The sequence below is a fragment of the Argopecten irradians genome, chromosome 4, assembly GCF_041381155.1.
Source record: "Argopecten irradians isolate NY chromosome 4, Ai_NY, whole genome shotgun sequence".
NCBI lineage: Eukaryota > Metazoa > Mollusca > Bivalvia > Pectinida > Pectinidae > Argopecten > Argopecten irradians.
In genome coordinates this window covers 29186852-29211593 of record NC_091137.1, presented here as the reverse complement: position 1 = coordinate 29211593, position 24742 = coordinate 29186852, and the positions used below count along the sequence as shown (strand labels likewise).

The following is a 24742-nucleotide window of genomic DNA, read 5'->3' as shown; positions in this document are numbered from 1 at the left end:
AATTATCTATGTTCTAGTGAGTTTTAAAGTTATTCTTAAAGGAGTTCATGCCATGAACAGTTTGGGTCTTAGCCAAGCTATATTGGTTTTACATTGTAAATGAAATATTATTCCAACTACACTCTAAAATGTGAAATATTATTCCAACTACACTCTAAAATGTCTTTATTACATTATTTAAAACATTTTGACAGAACATATTTCTTTACAGATAACAGATAATACAAGGTTATATTTAAGCACAAACAATACGTATTTAGATATATTTAATATTTTGTTAAGTTTTAAATTCAATCTGTCGAAAACACCTTAGAAGCAAGTCAATACTGTATTATCGGAAATACCTGAAAAGTAAGTAACTATTGCATTGCTGTGTTCATTGTTCCATATAGTTATCTTTTTGGCCGTGTCTGTCCGTCCGGTGCCTGTCTCCCTATCAAACTGACTACTTAGAATTCACATTTTGTTTCGATCTAAACTGTGTTTTTGAATAAAAAAGATGAAGTTTATGGCTTAAAATCATTGTGAAATTATTCCTTGTACATGACTACTCAAAATGTGAATATGTATCAGGTAACATAAATTCCCAAACTAACATCAAAATACTTTAACACTGTAGTATTTGGTCAGAGCGATATAGGGAACAGTAACACTGTTTACCACGACCCTCCCCTGACTGACACCAGCAGCTAGAGAATGTGGTGTTACGGCGCAGTGTTAGCCATAAACCAGCACCTTCTCTCAGAACTACGATAACCACTTGAAAGAGTAGATCACGATTTAATTATATCACCGTTTGGATGGTAATTGTTATGGTGGTACCTGGGAGTAATTAGCCTCTCAGCTGTTTCACAACAATCAAAGAGTAGGGCAACATTTAATTACGTTTTGTCTCGGCCATTCATTGTACAGTAAATACGCCGCTGGTCCTTCGTGATGTATATCACCGTCTTTTATATCCATTTGATACCTTGTTTAAAGCAGTTAATGTCTCCTTTAGGACCATTTTGTTTTGTTAAGTTCTTGGTATTGAGACTTTTTATGTATTCTTAAATTACTGGAAGTTGTTACTGTACTTAAGCTTATATATAATTGTAAAATCCAGGTGATAATAAATTAGTATTATGAAGTGAATAAAACTTCATATTATCAAAATTAAACGGAATTTCAACGTAACATTTCGGAACACCTCTTATCGCATAATACACTCCAAAGCTTGTTTAGTTCAAGGCCAAAAGCATGAAGACACGTCTAAGATAATATTGTAGGATCGATATTTCAAGTCATTTAGGAAAAGGGGAAAATTTAAAATCCGAGATTTAGTCGCCTTTTTGTATCATGCAACGTAATATTACTCCGTTTTAGGCCATTTGAAATGGCTGGTCATACGCTATTGTCCACAGAAAGGTGTAAACGACTTCTTACTGGGGAATTTGTGAAAAATAATGATGTAATTATCTGTGTCGAAAATATTGAGAGCAAATGTATATTTTGTTAATGTTATATGTGCTATATTTTTTATACTTTAATGTTATTCATCACCAAAATTTACCAATATTTTTGAATATTACAGTACTTTCAATGCATAGGTTTTGATTTTAAAAGAACAAATACGAGCTGAAAATTATTTACCAATGTTACCATGAGAAAACAGCTTCAAATTTATTTGAAAAACCTAACATACAGGAAAAAACATTATTTTTCTCTGGTCCTCTTCTTTCCAGCTGACAAGTGCCTTGTATATTTGTTGTCGTATTACATTAGAAAGACGCGTATGTCACAGACACTGAAGGGATATAGCATTTCAGATTGACGTAACTTTAATAAAAGAGTATCTTAGGCGGACATAGACCCTAAAGGTAATGAGCAGTTATATATTAATTTCTGTCATTACCTTTCTTCCTTTGAAGTATCCGTGTAAACAGGCATCATTGATAGCAGCAAGTCATTATTTGTGTTTTTACAATGTCGTTCCGTCTTTTGATACAAAGAGTTAGTGATTTATTGAAATATAGTGATTTTATTCGGCACTATAGGCAGGGTATTAAAATTGTACCTGTTGCCCCTATTGCATGATCGTAAAATGCGACTAAATTTAGGATCTTATCTTTTTTTTTCTTCTTAAATCACTTTATTCTTCGTAGCGTCTCCCTTGACACCACCTCACCTTCGGCCTTTGGTTGAGTGCTCGCCCATATGAGGAAGGCTCCGGGTTCTGTCTCCTGGCCCAGCATCATCAAATACTATGAAAGTGGTAGTTTCTGCTCCTGCCTAGCACTTAGCATAAAGGTAGTCGGACGACTGGTTCGCCCGTTATCAGTATAGCGTGACTGGGTGGGGTGTGTAGCTTGGTGTCTTCGTCGGCATGCTCCAGTGATATAGCACTATAAAAAGGGCAACAGTTCCACTTTACAACAAGACAACACGATTATACCACAGTCTCTCAAAACACACAACACACTTCATACATGGGAGGTCGTCCTTATATGGTCCTGGCTGTTCATAGGACGTAATAAATCAAACAAACAAAGTGATTTTATTATTCGATTTGCGCGTGTAGGCTTGAAACATTTTAAGGAGAGGGAGAGAGAAAAACGAGAGAGAGACTGTGTATGGCTAAACCTGGTATTGGATCCCATTGACTGTACTACCAATGTCAATAAAAATGGTTGAAATGAACTAAATCATGTTCACATAATAGGTGTACGAGAAGATGGGAAATGCTAAAAATGTTTGTGGCAATTTTTAGGCAAAATACTAAATTTCATTTTAAGTGAATATGACATGAATAAATTAGATGTTAAACTACATCGAGGGTTCCAACTTCATATTCTTCACAAGTTGATTCAATTCAATTTCTTTTATTACCTGAACCTTTTCGCTTCATACCTTTCACTTGTAATTATGATAATGGACGATAAGAGAACACACGCTAGAAAAGGAGAGGGAATTTAATCTTGCTTTCAATTATTCACAATTTGACATTTTGAACATATCGTTTTGTTATAACCCTATAAAATAGTTTCTATATAAACTCTATTGGCAAAAATGCCAATAAATGAACTGTTCTATGGTCAAAAGAACTGTAAGAATTGATTGTTAAAATGCGCTGTTGGAGCGGAGTGACGTCACAATGCGGTATAACAAAACAGTTATTGTCTGGATTTTCGGGTAACAGACGACTTGTTGGACCTTCACACAAACCGTTGCCCTCGGCCGGCGGCCGAGGGCAACAGTTTGTCTTTGGGTCCAACAAAACATCTGTAATCCGAAAACCCAATCAGCAACTGTATATTGTTACCTGATTCTCTATATAGGGATTGGATTTCGTTTTTATGTTAACCATGCTTGTATGGAGCAATTCCTCTAAGAATATATTCTATGGGGCGCGTTGTTAACATAAAAACGAAATCCAATCCATATATTTACACTCACACGGCTTTTTATTCATATTTTATGCAATAAAATCGTCATTTGAAAGTGACGTAATTATTCAATAAAAGTCGGTCAAAAGTGGGAGGCGCTCACTCAATTGAACAGCGAATAATGACTCTTCACGTAAGATAGAATTATTGATCCGCGACGAAAAAAAAATTCAACATTTTAGTGTAAAATAAACATGACAAACAAAGTAAATTTCAGAGATAATTTTATTTAATCATATCAGAACTTTAAATAGGTATTCAATTTTGCTGAAAATAGCGTAATAACATAAAGTATTTGTACTCGGCCACATGTGTGAAGCCGGTGACCGTTGTTGTGCAGCGAGGCGAGGCTGACGCACGCTTACACACTGGAGTTTTCCGAAGTTGTCAAAACACCGATGTTCAAGTAGCTAAATTTGTTTGATATTGTCGTCTGACTTGACGATATTACATCCTTCGAAGCCATGTGATTATATAATCTACGCTTAGATCCATCGCCATCTATAGATGAAACAACTTCACTTGTGTTCGATGGATACATTGTATTTGTGGTGACGTGTGACTGTCAACACGTGGATTACTAGCGGTGCATGTTTTATAATACACATGATTAAATTCTCAAAGAACAAAGACAAGAGAATATGTCTATAACTGACCTGGCTCTGTCAGAGAGTCTCACGCCCATCAACCCCATTGACTCGATCGTAGGACACAGACAGAGGTAATGTTTACATTTGACATCCATCATTTTTAACAAAAATGAAAGCGCTGCACGTCGCCCCGGTCGGGATATTTTTTCCCGTTTCTTTATACAATTGTTCATTTTAAAAATGTTTGTATCATATATAAATATAAAACATATATGAATTGTTTACATTTTCCCCAAATTCTATGAAAAACAGCAATATACACGTAATGTTACGTCAAAATGTAAACAAAGCCATGTGTTTCTTTTTTAAAAAGTAGCCCCTTAACGTTGCATGGAACATTTTCATTCGCAAGTTCAAAGTTCAATGTTACCATGCAGTTATGGTAAACAAAATCGGCTAGTACTTGCGTATAGTGAACAAGCCTAGCAAGTGTAAATATAAAGATGTAAAAAAAAGGTAATTTCGATTGTTATACCCCTATAAAATTGTTTCTTTATAAACTCTATTGACAAAAATGCCGATAAATAAATTGTTCTGTCGAGCGGTCCAAAGAACTGTTAAAATCGACTGTTAAAATGTGCTGTTGGACCGGAGTGACGTCACAATGGTGTATAACAAGACAGTTATTGTCTGGGTTTTCGGGATACAGAAGATTTGTTGGACCCTTCGGCCTTGGGCAACAGTTTGTCTTCGGGTCCAGCAAATCATCTGTTACCCTACATCCCTGTTAACAACTGTATACTTTTGACCGGTCAATAGTTTCACTGTTAACCAGTGCGGAACGTTCGCATGCGCTTTATTGTTGACGTCATAAACACCGGCGGATCGACCTAAATACCAATTTCGGCTCCGGCTTCGGGAAAGAGTTCATCGGGTTGGTCACAACACCTCGGGAAAAGAGTTTGACTGTTCACTGAAAAAGCTTGAAACAAGTGTATTATAAACCCTTTACCCATTTTATTAGTTTTTTACTTATATTTTCTTAAATGCAAGCAAAAGACAAATTTACCTATTTTGTTGCATTCCTTAATACGCTGTTTCCACGTGATAATTTAAAAATATTTTATCTTCTTAATTACAATTTCTGATATATTTCTGCTATAAATTGGACATTTTAATAGGAAATAAATTTATCTTAGATTTGAACTAATAGCTCTAAACGCTATAGCATTGTTATCGACATAACAATTTTTCAAACCCCAGTGATTTAGAGAAATATTAAAAAGAGCAACGTAAATTTTCAATATATCCGTAATTCTTTTTTCAACTTTTGTTTTTGTCGGTATCACATAAAAGTAAAAACAATGTACCATCGTTAAGATGTCATTTGTTTTGCTAACCCTACAATGAGATGTAATGTTGATAGTGTTATGTTGTTCAGCGACCAATCTGATTAAAACCAGCTCTTCAATATGTTGTGCTATGCGTAATAGCGTAAGCGTATTGAAGAGCTGGTTTTAATCAGATTGTTCAGCTACGCAAATAGAATTCAGTTCTTTCATATAATACGAGGTCGAAAATTAACTGACATTCATTTCGATGACCTGATTCTATCAACTGAGACTAGATAAATGTGCACGGTAGAACACTAATTAGATAACCTTAATCATAGAGGTAAATATTGAATCTCTTTTAATTAGAAGGTAACCGATTTACAGGTAAATCCACACTATATATTGTACATCGATATGTAGATCTTGTGTCATTGTTTCGTGACATTATAAACCGTAAGTATACTTGCTGTAGTATCATATGAGATATCTGGGGGTACTCTCTGTCGTTGTTTGGAACTATATCTATTAAAGCCTTAAAGCGGTTAAATTAAAGTTCACTAATTTTGTTTTTGGTAATATATCCATAACATAAAAACCTATTCAAGTTAACCCTTAACATTAATTTTCCTAAAGATAATACTTCAGAATTCTAAATTCATTTTAATTCACCATTTATCCCTTTATGGGCCAATAAGTAAACGTTGAAGCCAGTAGAAATGCTCGTTAAAAGCAAATCTGAATTATTACTAAAACAAACCGCGATTTATAGTTGGGACCAAAAGTAAATACAGTGTTTAAATTTCCGGACGTTGGTCAATATATTTACCAAGGTAATCTAGCCAGCCGAAGATTCATCATTTATGTTTCAGTTCATTCATATATCTCGCGCTGAGATATATTTAAGTGATATTCGGTATAAACTATGTTTAATTGAAAATATGAATGTTTATGAGATATCAAGCCACGTATCTCTTATGTACGTCAACTAGTTATAACTTGAATTACTTGATTCCACCGAACCTTACTAATTATCATAAGATATGTAGGTCAGACAATTCGGTCATCATGATTTGTGGGGTACCAAGGGCTTCCTGATTTTGAAATAACAAGGTAACTAATTATGACCGTTAATTAAAAGGTGGCATGCTTGTTAGTTTAGACTGTCAGTAGGTCAACTACTTATCTGACATTCAGATTCTACCTACAACCACATGAGCAATTGAATAATACCAACTCGTGTATGGTTAATATACCCAAGACAATCGAGCAATGGTTAGGTGAATGCGTTTACTAACCTTCATAGAAAGTGACCACCACTGTAAAGTCGTAGAAAATGGTTCGTCAAAAACGAGCTTCATTGAAAGTGGGTCTCCAATAACGAGCTTCGTAAAAAGTGGGTCTCCAATAACGAGCTTCGTAAAAAGTGGGTCTCCAATAACGAGCTTCGTAAAAAGTGGGTCTTCAATAACGCGCTTCGTAAAAAGTGGGTCTTCAATAATGAGCTTCGTAAAAAGTGGGTCTTCAATAACGAGCTTCGTAAAAAGTGGGTCTTCAATAATGCGCTTCGTAGAAAGTTGGTTTCCAATAAAGAGCTTCGTAAAATGTGGGTCTCCAATAATGAGCTTCGTAGAAAGTGGGTCTCCAATAACGAACTTCGTAGAAAGTGGGTCTCAAATAATGAGCTTCGTACAAAGTGGGTCTCAATTATGAGCTTCGTAAAAAGTTACTTCGTAGTAACGGGTATGCCAATAGAAAAGTTTGTCGTCTTTTTGTGTAGTCACACGATATGGGGACAGAAATGATCTATATTTTTATATGATTTAGATTTCATTTAAAAGTTGTCATTGGAGACTATAAGCTAGTATTTTTGTATCCCAATTTCTCCTAATTTTATCGCGGCCTGACCTAGATTAGAATGGCGTGAACTAACAAAACATCGAAGCTTCGGAAATAATTTTCCTTTTGTATGTTCCCTTATCCTACGTATTCTTGTATCATTTTTTTTTCATTTCAAAACATTTTATTTCATCAAAAAATTCAATTTTGAATCGGGGAGCAGGCAAAGCCAAATTTTCATCAATTGTTTTATTGTAATCTTTGTAACTTATTAACTCGTTTTCCATAGTGTAAGTAATATATAGCTCTGGAAACTTATCTTTAGCTAATATAAAAGTAACGATTTTCGCGGTAATCATATTGTCTGTATACCGTCCATATAACCATTGTGACGATTGTACGAACTCGTCCTTGCGCTCACAAGTCGATTTAAAACAATGCACTAAAACAGTACGTTTACAACAGTTGATTTAAAATTTGGTAGGCTCATACTATCACCATATCTGTCCCTTAGCGTCACGGATGATATATAACGCTGCATGGCTTTGTTTATCTTCATCACGAATGCATTTATAACGTGAATGTAGCTTTTTGTATGATCGAACATAAACAGTGAATTGTTTCATGTATGTTATAAGGAATAAACCCATAGCTAAAAAAGGAAACCTATTATTTGAATCATCACTTTGATCATGAATTTTGATTTTATTTGTACCTTAAATGAATTAGGTGTTTATTAGTGATCAGATATCTTTTCGTTTTCCGGAAGAATACGAAAATCCAACTATTCAATGAAAAAAAAAAATTTCAATGTTTTTTTTTCTTCTGTAATATGTATAACACAAACACTTATAGAGAAGATTTCAGGCATGATTGCAATAAATGACACAGGTTAGGACATCTGAGGTTTGTGCTTAGTGCTAGGTATTATCAAGATTTACACCAAATATCCATATCCAATCCAGAACATGAGTAAATAATTGAATACATAGTTTGATGTGTTATGATACGATGAAATTGAACTCTCCAATTGTAATTTGAAAACACTCTTAGCTAGGTAATTGTATAGTGATGTCAATATGTTGTTTGTAACGCTTACGTTGTAACATGTAAGACAGTTATGTGTTTGTGATATGGCTAGGGGAGGGATCTATCCATCTTGTCTATTAACCCATCATGGGTATGACTAGCTCTACGCTAATATTTTCCATGGTATATAGGATTCTTGCCATTTTAGCATTATTCAGATAAGTAAAATCGTACGAGACAATGCCGATAGGAAGACACATCCATCATAAACGGGTTGTCATGTCGAGAATCTCAGAGCTCTATGTAGTACTTGTGTTCTGTGTTGACGAACACAGCAGCGTCTCTCTCATCACTTGATATGGTTTACGCCATAGAAAATAGTACATTATTTTATTATCAGAGTTAATTGGAAAGTTACTGTTAAAGATGCTCAACCGCTGACAAATGGTATTTTTCCACTTATCAAAAACAGGAGCAGACGATTTAGTAATTTTTCTTCAGTTACACAAGTTACTTACTTTACACCATTACCACCATTGAAATTTTTTTTTTATTTTTTATGAAAAATAATTAATTGCATTCCGAAAAAAATACATACCACTTTATCCTATATGGAATGAAGCACTGATTGCGCATGCAGCAAAGGCAAAATAAATTATTTCATATTATTTTTTGTTAATTAGACATATATATACACGATTAAACATTTTTAATTATTGATCAAATGATGAATATTATTTATGGTATGTCCGCGATGGAGCATCTTTAATATTCTGTTATATAATGTTAACAAGTAGGTTGCTGCTTTTGGGTTTTTTGCAAATGTTATACGTTGCGGACAAACACTTTTAATCACGTTTCCAATAGGAATTGAATGACTCGCTAAATTAAACCATTATAAAAAATCGCAAAACCAAGTATTACAGTTTAACAGGTATTATTGACATTGATTGGCATCATGTTTTCTTAAGTCTATTGGGGTTTATCGGTTATGCCAATCTAAATAGAGAGAACTTTTAAGATATTGCAAAACAATTGCAACCTAATTTTAAAATCGTCCGAAATTAGAACATTAAAGAAGAATGCAATATTTTATATGTCTTCTCAAAGCTTTCTGTCTACGCAGTTGTATACAACTAGCTCTAGTTTCAATACTAGTTGTCCTGCCAGCAATCACGCTTGTATAAGCTAAACAGACAATATAATATAAGAGATGTACATAACGTTATCATAACGTTTCATATGATAATATTCGTAAATTGCTTTTACCAATTAACCCTTGTTCAAGCGATCATCTGACGTATTCGTGAGCATCACGTTACTAATTAGTATGGACACATTAAGTAAATGGAGTATATAGGGTACAACAATACAGATGTTCACACTTGATCTGTAGACAATGAGTTCTTCCTTCAAGTGTGTAATGCGTAACACTATCAACCCGATATCCCTTGTTGCTGGAATTAACAACTAGGCATTAAGGTCCTTTTCCTGCGTGTTTACGTTTATATGATATAATGTTGATGTTATTAGTCAAATGCAAATGAAAAAAGTTCACATCGACACCTATGGTTATTTGCTTTTGTTAGATATGCTGAATAGTTGTTAGATTTTGCGGGTGCAAATTTTCGCGATTAATATTTGGAATGTGTTCGCGTATCTGCGAATTCAGCAAAATTAAAAACCTCGTGAATATTTCAAACTATACGATATAAGCGATTTTGTTAACATATATTGTACACTTGCTTTTCTATGTTTTTATCATCAGTGTATTTGATATTCTCTATGTGAGTTTCATAAAAGTATCCATTTATCTTGAGGATTTGAACCATTGCAACCAGTTCTAGAGTAACGAAACAACTATGCGTTGTTGCCTTCTTTTGAAGGATATACTAACATGGTGTTGATAATTTATACAATCTTTTGATTTTTTCCATAATGTAGACATCATAGTGTATATACCTGTAATTTTGTGCTTTAAATATATTGCTTCTTTTTATCGTTTGCAGTTTAATTATTTTCAGTATAACGTAACATTACAATCTTTAAAGGCAATACACAACTAAGCATTTGATAGTTGAATATTTGTTCATAAATACTACGTTACTAAACATACAAATTAGATGCTTAAACAGTTAACAGTGCTATCGAAAGCTATATACAAAATATACAATTGACGTATTATTTTAAACTATGAATATCAGGTATGCTGTCATTTATCATATACTCAATTAAGATACAATATTACAAGTTTAAAGTTGTATGCGCAGATATTAAAACTGGGCGAATAGTTTACCATCATTTAGTGTCCGATAATAATTTGTGACCCATACATTTTGTTTCTAAGTGCCTCAACGACTTGGCGACAGATGCGCAGAGGACGCCAACTGCATCGACATTCCTAATGCGAAATGTATCAACAGCACGTGCATGTGCACGTACAAGTATAAGGACTCTGATGATAGACGAGCATGTGTTACACGTAAGTCGCTGTGTGAGCTGAGATCACTTTACGAGTGATGCTAATGTTTGATGTTCAATTTTTTGAGCTCGTATAGCTGCTATAAGTACGTAGTCTTTGATTTTAATTGAACAAAGATTTACAACATAACATACTGCAGAATTGCGTTTACTTTAGACATACATTTACATATCATAGGAAAATAATATTTAACATACCACGTTTGTTACATATCGGTTTTCTTTGAATAGAAGCAAAACAATTACATATCGGTTTTCTTTGAATAGAAGCAAAACAATTTCTCACATTTATTTCTGACATATCATTTCAAAGTTCTGTAGACATTATTTAATAGTTTAGTAGACATTATCTATGCTAGCCCTTTCATTCTAGATATATGGTTTACAATTTACACATGAGCACGAAAGTTATTATTCTTTTTGTTATATATCGGTTCTATTTGAATCAATTGGACTACTGAGAATGCTAATGTGCCAAACATGTTCCGTTCAGAAGCGATACGAGTCCTTATCTATAGTAGTATGACAGAGAGCAGACAGAGACCTATCTCCAGTGTGGATTAGAGCACTCCCAGATCTATCACTAGGTGGTCACACATTGTAGCATTGTCAGCAAGCACACCTTTACCTGACATAACATTCTATACTGAATTTCAGTAACTATCACTGAAAGTCATGATTGATTACAACATGAATTGTGCAATTCACGTCGTTTTATGTCATTTAAGCTTGCAATTCTGGATGATATGTTTGATGTTATACAGTTTGACCAGGTCTCATGTATTTATCTTATCGTGTCGTCCTGTCCCGTATGGTCATCTACGAACATTCATCTTTCGAGAGGGAGCGAAGAACGTGACTTTGGGAGAAAAGCAACCGACCAACGCCTATAGTCTGCCTGCTTCGTATTAAAACCCATGGACACATAAGCTTAAAATAGAAAATTTACTGTAGAACACTAGGCAGTGATTACGCTCCTTCAGTACATGTATAATATAAGCAACTATTGACTATTTCAACCTACTCCGTTTGGGTGTGGTTTCTTTGTTTTAATTAATGAAGCCTCGCATGAAGCGGCAGAATTGCACTGATCTATTATAAATTAAATTGGCCCCAATGTGAGAAATATTACAACATTACTGGTTTTTACTAGCTTTGCCATTCATACTAAATAATGAAATATAGTCTTTATGACGCTTTTATCCTGTGATTCCATTGATTTGAACAATGGGCATACACTGTGAAGAACCAGTTTTCGGTCATATCCACGCAATAACTTAGGCTTTAAATCACTTATTGTGTGCAAAATATCTACTCTTTAGGGCGTCTGGCAACACAAATAAGACGTTATTGTAATAAAATTAAAAAAAGCAAATCCGTTATAAAGCATAGATATAGGATATAACAACCAGGAAATCCAGAGGGATAAGCTTTCGGTACCTCAATGGCTGCATTGAAGCAATCTCAAGTTGCATCATACCATTAGTCTTAGACCACTTCTTCTGAACTACCATTACATATGTTCGGTATTTTGTTTTCTATAATCTCAATTACAAAGACATAGTTTTTTTAACCAGATTTCTTATTTATATTCATACTTTATGTTTCAGGTCCAAAAGTAGCTATTCCAAGAGTCACCGATCTTTGGTTGGGTCGAATATGTAACCTCCAAGATGAAGAACCTTGTCCAAACTGGAACATCACCAATCAGAGATGTATGTCTGAGGACGGCAGGGTCAACACCAGGTGTCGCTGTGTGGCGGGATTCTCAAACGTTTACAATGAAGGCGAATGTCAGGGTAACAAATGTTTGATAAGCCAATATTTATCAATTAAACGGTTTTTCATTATCATAAATCAATCATATTTTAAATTTAGTTATTGGCTACGTAAACTTGTAAATACAGCCTATCTTGACGACTATTTCTGTATAACGAAATGTATTAATTGCAACACATTTTGACCATTTAGTTTTCAAGATTATTTGTGCGTTTTGTCCAAAGGTAAAGTAAGCATGTGTATTTAAAACTGCATTATAATAAATCAATTAAGCAAAATTCAGATAATAAAAAATGATAAAATATGTAATCACTGTATCAATTTCTTAATTCTTATTCAGAAACACAGACCTACTTCATACGCGTGAACATATCCCATGAGTTAGGGTGTTCTAATAGCAAGAATAGCAGAGAAGATGGTGAAAGATGCTACATATATCATCCATTTCGGTATATAAAGCAGTATCGGAACAAAAACACGGGACATTTCCGGCTCCTGAAACTCAGGTCACAGATTCTCGGGGTAAATTCATAATCAGTTCCAGATCCTTTATTCTAAGGGTAATTTATAACACTTCTGGATCCATCTAGGGATCAATTCATATTTAAACTAAGCATATGTATATGTATGTATCTGATATTAAATTTTGTAATGATGATTCAATTTCAATTTAAGCCCGGTTTGCTGAAAACATCATCAACAGTGTTTACATAATAATTTTAATCAGCTGCAATTACCAGGTATACAAAGTTAGGCGTACTATAATTAACTTTGGGATCCTGTATTTTTCATTGTTACATTGTTGGTAATTAAAAGAAATTGCTGGATGAGGCCGGTACGTTGAGAACAATAAAGAGGTGTTTGTTATTGCTAATTGTGTAGTTACTAGTGAAGAGATCTCGTTATCACAGGAAGACAACCATGATATACCACAGTCTCCCAAAATACACACTCACAAAACACACGTAGTATATTCGACATTCGACATGCATGTATTGTATGTTCCATTAATGTAATAAATCTTTAATACATATTGACTGTAAATACTTTATTCTATAGCTGGATGGGGCTTTTAATCGTAGTGATATCTGGGATAGATACGTGTCCAGTGAAGTCATCAATATGACAGAGTCGACATCTGGATTCCAAATTAACGCTATTCTTCAAATCATGGCCGACTACTATAGTGTGATGAATGGGACAACATTACAGATACATCTAGTCAACCATCTCAAGAGGTAAGAATAAAAAAAATATTCAAACTGAAATTATCAAACGAAAAAAATGAGTCATTTTTATAACGAACACACCGAGTTACCTTTTCAAACGTATTATTATCCATTCGCCGTGAAGGTGCCTTTAAGTTGTTTGTAATATCTGTATGAGTGGGACGACTGGTTCGCCCGTTGTCAGTATAATGTGACCGGCTGGGGTGTGTTGCTCGGTGTCTTCGGCGGCATGCTTCAGTGTTATAACACTATAAAAAGGGCAACAGTTCCACTATACAAGATGACACACATGAATATACCACAGTCTCTCAAAACACACACCTCGTACAACATACACGCAAACAGACCGCATACATGGGAGGCCGTCCTTACATGACCATAGCTGTTAATAGGACGTTAATTAATCAATCATACAAAACATGTATGATATCTTAACGAAGTGATGTTCGTGATGCCAGATATTTGTTATAACCTTGTTTTACTCTAGATGTGAAGACTTCCAGTTGATAAGAAAGAACATACGGGTAGTGCTCACTGGGGAAAATAAATACATACAACATATATTATTCTAATGTATTGCATTTATTCACTATGTACCAGAAACTGAAATAAATGCACATGAATCATTCAGAAATAAAATGTGAATAATGAATTTCAGTACAACAGTGTAAACAATAATTACAATTACGTAATGTCATTATGTTTACATATAAAAACAGCCAGGAAGGTCGTTGTTCACATCCACCACTAGTCCTTCACTTCAAACACACATATTTGATATCATACAAACAATCATATTCTTTAATTTTCAATTAAACTTATTAGAAAACTTCCTATTTAAACAGAAACAGTGGAATCCTAGGGACCAGCCAATTACGCGTGGCCGAACCTTACCTAGACAACATCCACATAGATGGTAAGTAATGAAACTTACTTTGAAATCTTAAGGACCAGTCAATTACACGTGGAATCCCTGTCTCAGGTACATTTGATGCCAGTAAGCGCCTCTTTATTACGATTACCGTATGCTCTAGCTAAATATTGCTAAATAACTAGTAAATAACTATGCTTCTGGTTGGAAATTATATTTTCTAATGGATCATTGCATAATACACTGCATATCGCTGTATATACTTTGATATGGATGAAAGTCTACATTGGACAAGTTTTCTTTTAATTTTGATTCAAGATATCGGCCTAATGAATAAGTCAGGGTTGGTGAAATGTCTCAAATGAATGAAGAGTCTCTCAACTCTAGGTATCGAGATAATACATTTTTAATAGAAGGAATAGTAGTAGACATTCATGTCCTCTTCTTGATTCCATTTTCCTGATCACTAAATACTATCTTATTCAGATTTTGACGAGTGTGAGGACTGGCAGGGACAACAGAATGATTGTTCCCAAATGGCTTGGTGTATCAATACTTACGGTAGCTTCATGTGTTCCTGTTACTATGAGTACGAGGATATGTCTTTGGACCCTCTCAGTCGCCCGGGAAGGGTGTGTGAAGGTACTATAAGTTACCACGAATAACTATACAACACTGTGTTTGTGTTTTATATGAATGTTAATTCTAAAAGAATACGTAATAACAGGAAAAGGAAAATATAGCGGCCAGACCAGGGCTCGAACCAGGACCATGCAACAATAGCTACTTTTTGAGTCGATCGAGCTGTCTGGTCGCCGTTGACCGACCCAGTCAAGCCCCGTTACAGCTGGTGGTGCATTGTAACATTTAGTAAGATGGATCTCGTTGATACAGTATAGAGTTAACTATTTATTATCATATGGTTCTTTTAACCATATGCTATAATAATAAGGGCCCCGCATCAAAACTCGGGTGTCCTATTGTAATCAGGTTGTCCGTCCGTCTGTCTGTCTGTCTGTCTATCCGTCCGTCAGTTTGTCCGTTTTTTTGTTACCGCTATTTCTCAGAAAATACTGAAAAGCTCTGTCTCAAATTTTATATGTAGGTTTCCCTAGGACACTGGTTACGCATATTGCATTTTGGGCCCGATCGGTTGACAGGATGGCCGCCGGGCCACCAGGCCGCCATCTTAAATTTTGATAGTTAAAGATTGTTACCGCTATTTCTAAGAAAGTTCTTAAAGGATCTGTCTTAAATTTCATATGTAGGTTTCCCTGGGATCCTGGTTCTGCATATTGCATTTTGGGACCAAACAGTCAACAAGATGGCGGCCAGGCCGCCATCTTGGATTTTGATAGCTAAATATTGTTACCGCTATATCTCAGAAATTACTCAAGTGGTCCATCTCAAATTTCATAGGTAGGTGTCCGTAGTGTCCATCTTGATCTTGAATTTTGATAGGTAAAGATTGTTACCGCTATTTCCTAGAAAGCACTGAAGGCATCTTTTTTTCAAATTTTATATGTAGGTTCCACTAGGGCCTTGTTGTGTATATTGGATTTTGGGAGCAATCGGTCTGCAAAATTTCAGACTAGCCGTCATTTTGGATTTCGATTGTTAAAGATTAGTACCGTTTTTTCTTGGAAAGTACAAAGTACTGATAGGATCTTCAATTTTCAATGTAGGTTCCCTTAGAGCTGTAGTTGCATTTTGGTATATTTGTTTTGGGACCGATCGATTCATAATATAGCCGACAAGCCACCATCTTGGATTTTGATAGTTGAAGATTGTTACCACTATTTCTCAGAAAGTATCGAAGGGATCTGTTTCAAATTTCATAGGTAGGTTTCCTAACGACCGTAGTTTCGCACATCTGATAAGTCAAAAAAATAGCCAAAAGGCAGCCGTTTGGATTTTGATAGTTAAAAATTGTTACCGAACTCTCACAAAGTAGCAAAGGGATCTGTATCAAATTTCATATGTAAGTTCCCCTAGTGCCCTTGTTGTGCATATTGCATTTATTGGACCAATAAATCAACATGATGGCTGACAGGTACACATCATGTATGTTTGTTGTTGAAAATTGTTATCTCTATATCTCAGAAAGCACTGAAGGGATCTGTCTTAAATTTCATAGGTAGGTCTTGAATTTTGATATTTAAAGTTTATAAAGCAGATAAAAGATCCCGCTTCCCATTGTCAGACATAAACCATTCTTTGGTAGGTGCCAATATCCCTCTAGGATCTCTTTAATTTACTGTAATTTCCATTTCAACCAATTTTATTGAATAAATCAAAAGCTAGGCCTATATAAGCCCGTTCCTAGCCAGAAACTATACAAATTGAATTATACTTTACTGTCACCAGTCAGTTTCTAATCGGAAGGCACATTGAGCGGGACACTTTCTGACGAGTCGGTGTTCTAATTAGGCTGTGTCAATACCTATCATGGTTCAATAACCCTTACAGAACGAATTTGAATTATTTAAAGTTTTTGTTTCTTTATTATTTTATCATAACTGTGTAAAATATTATGTTAGAAAGAAACCATTTATCATTCCTCTATCACATTAACCTTTGATAATTATCTTAACATCGTTATTGGGTTTTAATTACAAATACCTGTATGTCTCTCTTCCAGAACAAACAGAAACAACAACACAGAATACCAGGTAAGAATTTTGTTTAAAGCTGGTCTGCCCAGCTTTTTGTCTCGGGTAGCTTATATAAATGGTCTACATAGCAAAGTAATTTCCATCATTCGCGAATAAATTCGAAATAACAATGAAAGAAATATGAATGAAATGTCTTGGTAACAATTGACAATAATTACAAAATTACATGATGGCACGGTAGTTTTTAACGGGAATCAAATCAATATCGCGAGAACGTGTGTAATACCCTTGGTGTATATATTCCACTTTAATTGCATTTCAGGTGCTCGGGAGGAACATGTAAAACCAAATGGGAATGTAAGTATCAAACACACCCACCGAAGAAGGTTGGTGTTATTCAATTCCAAGAGTACCAAATTAACATTACAACTGTTGAATGAAATATCTAACACGTTTTGATTGGCTGTCAGAGTAGCCTTTGGCAGGGACTATGTCTGGTCAAGTGATTTAGCACAATTTCTGATTTTCTACGCTAACAAACCACTTCAGCCAAGCTCACATCAGATAATTCATGAAAGGTTTATAATGGATATTATTTTTTCTACTGATCACAATTTCATAGTACGTCCTTGACTTTGATATCACTAACCAACACAGATGAAGTTAGAAACGAGGATATAACCCTCTTTTGTGTATTCTTCTGAAGACCTAGATAAACAAGATAGAAATTAATGAGATAAAATAATTTTGTGTAAACATTTCCATTTAGTCCCTTTATCGTATTTTCGGTCTTTGGTGTAAAAAGTTCCGTCGTTTGTTTTACAACTGGGAGCACACGCCATATTTGCTGCGATATCATGGATATTTCATCACTCGAATCCTCCTGATTTTATTGTTTTCCTCAGAAGTTGAAGTAGAAATCTTGACCAATCTTAATTAAGGATCAAAATAGACGTGCATACCTCGTGCATGCTACGTTTTCCATGTAACAACCCGAAGTAAGTTTTATTAATATGGACGACGATTAATTTATCACATAATCCGCCTGATATACAGTTATTTCGCCCGTGTAATATTTTTGCGTATGCCACTAGTGTAATATGACCTTGAGCGATTTTTATTGATGAAAATTCATTGTGACGTCAGACAGAAATAATAAAATGACGTCAGGAAAAATGACTTGACATCAGGATTACGAGGACGACGGGACAAAATGGCGGCCTGTGCTAGATTTTCGGAATATATTTTGACGTAAAATTCTTTGTTATGTAGGTATTTGTAGTTATGTTATAAAAAGTATCTTAAATTTGTGTTCATTTCAAATGAAATTTTATGAAACTCATCTCAAAGTTTTAATGTTGCTCACTAAGGGTCGCAAAAATAAAAAATAAAACTTCTTAGACTCGTTTCATAAAATCTCATATGAAATGAACACCCACATAAGATCCTATATTTATTCCATTTTCACACATATGTAATGCTAACAGTTGTTACTATATTTAGTCTGGAGTAACACTCGAAGTTTTCAAACACGAACATAAACAGTATGTGTTGTTTTAATATCACTGGCCTAAATGCATGAACGTGTTATAAGCAACAGTGTGATTTGCTACTGGGACCGAGGATGCTTTATTGTGCGCATTGATAGAAACTGTTGTATCATATTTGGTGTCTCAGACATCTCAAACTGTCCTATTATAGGGATCATTGATTGTGGCTCTCGCTTCTTATATATGTATTTTTTCTCAGAATAAATGTTATGGTTTGAAACAAATTTACGAATAAGTTTCAAGTACATGTTATAGTACTAAATTGATATAATGGTTAAAGCGAATAGTCGGGCAAAGAAGGGCTAAAATCGGTAAAAATGGTGTTAATATATCCAGTATAATTTCTTATGAAATAGAAAAATAAAATCTCCCATCAAAATCGCTCTGTATGCGAAGATATTAATATATATTATGGGAATCCCAATGCGTCCTCCCGATTGGCTATCAGTGCAGTTCAATCTTAACGCATGCGCAACATCCACCAATCTCCGTAGTAAACAAAACATGGCTACCGTAGTTTTGAACCAAAAGGTTTCCGCCAAAATGTAAGAATACTTCATTTGCATCAAATGTATCATCTCAAAACAACAATTTACATACCGCATTAGTGGTTTATCACACGAAACGAAACCGACACGACTGAGAAACACATGTCCATGTTGACATTTCCACACAGCCTCGTTTTCAAAGTGTTTGGCGAATTTATGTTTAAAACTGTGCCAAATTTACACGGGGCTTCCCCAAAATTTCAATGGTCAAAACTGGACACCGTAAGCAGAACTTGACCATCATTATGGTATGCAATGACTTTTGGAAGGCCAAAGAACGCATTTAGACTGGTTTCCTTTGCCCGACTATTCACTTTAAGCAAAAGACACAAATATTAATGTCCTCTTTTGGTTTTGTAATGATATCTTGTGATAATGTTCATTTACTCAACTACGTTTTTATTGTCATTTCAGGGGTAGGATTTGGACTTGTAATGCTTTTCATCATCCTCATATCATTCCTTGTATACGAGGTCTTTATTCGCAAAAAGGAACTTCGTGAGCAAGAGTAAGTACTATGCTTCATGTAACGAGTGACAACCGGAGATAACTTGCCTTAGTATCTTTTTTTTTTTTAAATGAGCAATACCTAAAATATTATTCAACAAATTGTGTTTATTACCGTAATGTCTTTAGAGTCTTCTGAGGGTTATCCTATGTTATGCCTTATAAAACTTGTGTACAGAATATTGAAATATCAGTATTTTTTGATAATGATAAATAAACATTGAGTGTGTTGAATTTGTCTATTACAACGATTTCGGTATTCAGAGATCCTGGATATTCAAAACTCAAGAGAGGACGATCAAGGAGGTCTCGTCGAAGTCGAAGAAGCAGACGACGCTCTCGGAAATCGATTTCCCGCCATAACCGAGATTCTGACGGTGGCAATAGTGATTGTGCCATCACAATAGATCAAGACATAGCGAATAAAGGTATAACGTTCACAGTGTTTATATAACTTCATTTCATCAGTATTTCTAAATCTAATGAAATGATTCTTAATTCTGCATCTATTCCAGAACAAATATCCTAATTTGACAATTAAATATAATACAGAAACATATTTCTATTCTTGAATATACTGTTATACTAATTATAGTTAGAGAAACAGTTCGATGTCATTTCATTTCTATTCTTTTTCCCCATATAATCACAAAGTGAACCAGTGAGTATCCAGAAAAAGCCAAACTTATATTTTACAAGGGTAGGATGAGGATGTGGATATTTAAGGGTTGTGATGGCGCAGTAAAATATTAATCATTAATTTCACCTATAGGGTAAGTATGGTAAAAGAAAAATTGGTCTGTCAGATAATGATATCTCAAGTCTCTTGATAGTTTTTGACTGTTCACCGCACGGCAAGCCTTCTGCTGACCAACCAAAATCGTTCATTCGAGTAGTTTTATATAGAGATTTAACTTTGACATTGTAAAAACACTAAACGTGTTCTTTTTTTCTTTTATTTTAGATGACGACCCACCTATATACGGTACAGATGACATATAGCATAATCCATAACACTAAAAATTAAAAGATATAATGTGTACTTATATAGATTTTCAAACTACAACACTATATATAGCAATAAATACCAAGCTTTTTATTCGGAAATATGTCAAATGACAAATTACGTTTCTTTTTAACGTTTCTGGACACTATTGCCATATGAAAGCAACAACATGCTTATCAAATATTCTCTTCATACTTAAACTGAAAAAATGACATCCATTGATTTCAAGACTGTTGCAGCACCGTTCAGTTCTATCCTCATCTTCTCATCTGGTCATAATGAAAGTATACTGGATTATCAAATCCCTAATATAAGAACAATGAACGAAAATATTGTGGCCTGGCTATCAGCATATTGTTTTCATGTAAGCCTTGAAGAGTGTGTAATTTACATGTCTGTTGATGCAGTACATTGCCTGGTGTAGGTTGATTCATTAAGTACTCATTTACTTTACAATTCCTGGAAAGAAAGTTGAATATAAAATTTTACACTATATGTGTGTAAATGTCTCTATCTTGTATCTTGTCGATTTGAAGATATATCCTGTTATGATAGCCTGATCGATGTCTTTAGTTTAAGTGATACCCTGTCATAGTTTCATTGATACTTGCTACAGGAAATCAAATCACTTGTTCTTAGAATCCGATTTGTTTTTAGAACGGAAGTATTAAATATTATTTAATCAGTTATTATTTCGAGACACCGAAAACATTGTATCATCTCTATAGCATGTTTAATTGTTTGTATGGGTTATATAAGCATTAAAAAGATTTTATATGACACATATATACAAATTGTAAATAACAGAAAAATCATCATATGGCGCGCTAGCGTCCAGTAAATGTCATATGAACATGTGTATCATTATACATTTGTATCAAATGTAAAAATGAAAACATTTCATAAAGACACAAATGCACAACATTGCACAATTTTGCCAGCAATACTGAATATTGATGTATTGTTCAGAATAACAAAGTGCTTCATATATTGATTGTAACGATTAAATGTAATTCTTGATGTAGGGAATCCATATAGCAACATTCATGTTTGTGCCAAACAGCCACAAAATCATGGCATGCATTTTTTCTTTTACATTTAACACCTATAGGTTGCATGCAAACCAGCCAGAATAAAAGATGTTTGAATGTTGATAAGAAAGAAACATTTTGCATTAAAAATCATACATTTATCATCATATTTAACCTTAATCATTTGTGTAGCATATAAAACTCAAAAAGGCATTTTGAACATGTGAAAATAGTAAAGAATGTGTATCGTTTCTGAATGTTTCAAAATATATGCTGTGTGCTTATTGTATATAACAACGTCCTGATAAAATTCTGAAATGAAGATATTGTTTACAAGAGAGCTAGAAAGAGAGATATATTGTTGAGAAAAAATACATTTCATTCCAAGTATAACTGAATAATGTAAATAATGAATAAAACGATTCACCCACTGATAACAAAAATTGTGTTGTTTATATAATTACTGATCTGCTGTAAACAAGAGGAAATCTGTCATTCGAATATATGTTTTTAACATATAATATATCAAACAGTCGACTGAGGAAATTTTTTCATTATGATAAACGTCTCTTGTCTTTTATAACTCTACCGCTTTGCAGTCATATACATATCATACCGTTTTTGTCTGTTCTGATGCACAGTCTGTAATGTAATTAATTGCGTAGGTGTCTTAGAAATCAATATAATCACAACGTAATTAATTAAATTTGTTTCAAACATCATCTGCAAGGTAGAATATTTACGACTAATTGATAGTATTAAATACACCAACGTTTATGGACTATAGAGTAAACATTTTAGATTCATGTCAAATTTTAAGATATAACGAAAATACAAAATAATTACTTGACAATCGATACCATACCACAAGGAGTTAAGACTATTATAGACAGAGACGAAATGCGACAGTTATTTAATGAAAACATGAAAGACAAAAGTATTTTCTGTATATATTTGATTTCTATGCTCGAACCAGATTGATCCGTATCAATTGCTTAAGAAATTAAAGTTACATGTGCCGTTATTTTCACACTCACGATTCACGATGATCTTTTAATATGTTATCCATCTCCTACAATTATCAACATTTTGAGAATTACAACACTTACAATACAAAGGTTTTAGTTTTACAATGTCAAATAAAAGCTCAAAATTAATTTGGCAGTACCTAAAATCGTTATGTCTACATCAACAACGCAGCGAAATGAGTATATGTGGTCAGAAGCCAAAATGTAGTCTACGATTTCATTTCACATTTTTACAGTGTCATTAATAATTGTAAAGTGATTTCTGCAAGCATCTTTTTTCATTTAGATATAAATAAAGACTAAAAAATCGCAGTTATGGACAAACATTTTATTGAGCTCTCCTTGTATGTAGTTTGGTGATCGTACATTTCTATCTTTTTGTAACAACCTTACCCCTATATACCTTATAGTGCTATCTTATTGTAGCATACCACTGACATCGAGCAGCACATCCATTACAGTCAAGATATACAAATACCTGGTTAACGAGTCGCCCAAAGTGTCCTTCATGCTGAAAGTTCCAAAGAGTAAGGTGTGTCTTGGCCAGGAGACAGAACCCTAAGCCGTACTTGCTGCGGCAAACGCTCAACTCAGGACCAAATGTGAAATGTTGTAGGTTAGACGTTAGGAATGAAAAAGCAATTTATAAAGAAGAGAAATGATACCGATTCGATTTCTTTTATGTTACTTTTTTTACAAATTTGTATCTCAGATCTCCCTAACCGAATAGGTCCGTTTTTGAGCTGGAAGTTGTACTAGAGCTGTAAGGGAAAAAAAGATAAAATATTACTTTTTTGATTTTAGAACCTTCTTGCACGTCAACGGCTGTGACATATTACTGACCATAATGATGATAAAGCAAACATGATTTGAAATAATAATTTGTCAGGCCATGGGCTAGGAGGGTCCCACATGCATTCCCCCAACCTCCATACCAATATTTTTCTTAACCCACTGATCACAAACCAAAATATTAACACAGCATAAGTTTAGATGAACTCATCAAGATTGCCGCCGTCTCGAATTTCACTAAAAAGTGAAAAATAGTCAAAACATTGACATTTTTTCAACCGAAGTAGACAAATGAGGTATCTAAATGACCAGAATAGAACAACAAATGCACATCAGGACCAAATAATCCAATATATATAGAGATTTGTACGCAGGAAATTAAAAAAAAATCATATTTAAAGCTCAAAAATGGTATTTTTTAGCAATTTTTTTTTCATATTTGGCTTGACGCAGGAAACATTTTGATTTGCGATCAGTGGATCAAAGGGGTTCAGAAAAATATTGGTTTGGAGGTTTTGGAGGGGGTTGTATGTGGGACCCTCCTAGCCCAAGGCCTATTATGACTTTGTATGTATGGCATGAACACGGCTGGTGGTACGTCCATTGCAATAATATCTGTCTGCATCGGTCATAACTGATGTTATATGATATAATTTCTCGCTATGTCAAAAATCATTGTTCTGATATAAACACTTTTCTACAACAATGGTGGTTGTTATTGAACTATCGGGGTATCGACAAAACACCACATATACGTATACATATATATAGTTCGACAATGAGTAGTATATTGTTAAAGCAACATTGGATTTAGATTAAAATAATTGATATTTACCCTACAGTTATTCATTATAAAACGAATTTGACTTTGAACAATAAACAGTGCCTTCGTGATGATAAAAATATCACTAGCCCGTATTATCACGTAAATATTGGGGTGCTTACGCACTCGATAGAATATGTTCGCGGCCATCTGCGTTCATACTACCATACACGCAGTCTACATGACGACCAAATCTTCAATAAGCACATTGTTATATAAAAAAAAGGGTTTTGACAAAACACTTTGATTTATAAAAGGTGATAAAACA

General features: G+C 34.2%; 1 protein-coding gene across 1 annotated transcript in view; it reads left to right on the top strand.

Moving 5' to 3' along the window:
• The window catches only part of LOC138321220 (cell death abnormality protein 1-like), a 44066-nt gene extending 21774 nt beyond the window's left edge, over positions 1–22292 (top strand). Inside the window, exons 6-16 of the mRNA XM_069264735.1 lie at positions 10562–10696; positions 12306–12494; positions 12815–12996; positions 13534–13712; positions 14549–14619; positions 15061–15216; positions 17216–17246; positions 17512–17546; positions 19702–19795; positions 20059–20222; positions 20759–22292. Coding sequence (XP_069120836.1) covers positions 10562–10696; positions 12306–12494; positions 12815–12996; positions 13534–13712; positions 14549–14619; positions 15061–15216; positions 17216–17246; positions 17512–17546; positions 19702–19795; positions 20059–20222; positions 20759–20796 — 1274 coding nt within the window. The 3' untranslated portion in view covers positions 20797–22292. The remainder of the gene's footprint in view (positions 1–10561; positions 10697–12305; positions 12495–12814; positions 12997–13533; positions 13713–14548; positions 14620–15060; positions 15217–17215; positions 17247–17511; positions 17547–19701; positions 19796–20058; positions 20223–20758) is intronic.
• The last annotated feature ends 2450 nt before the right edge of the window (positions 22293–24742 follow it).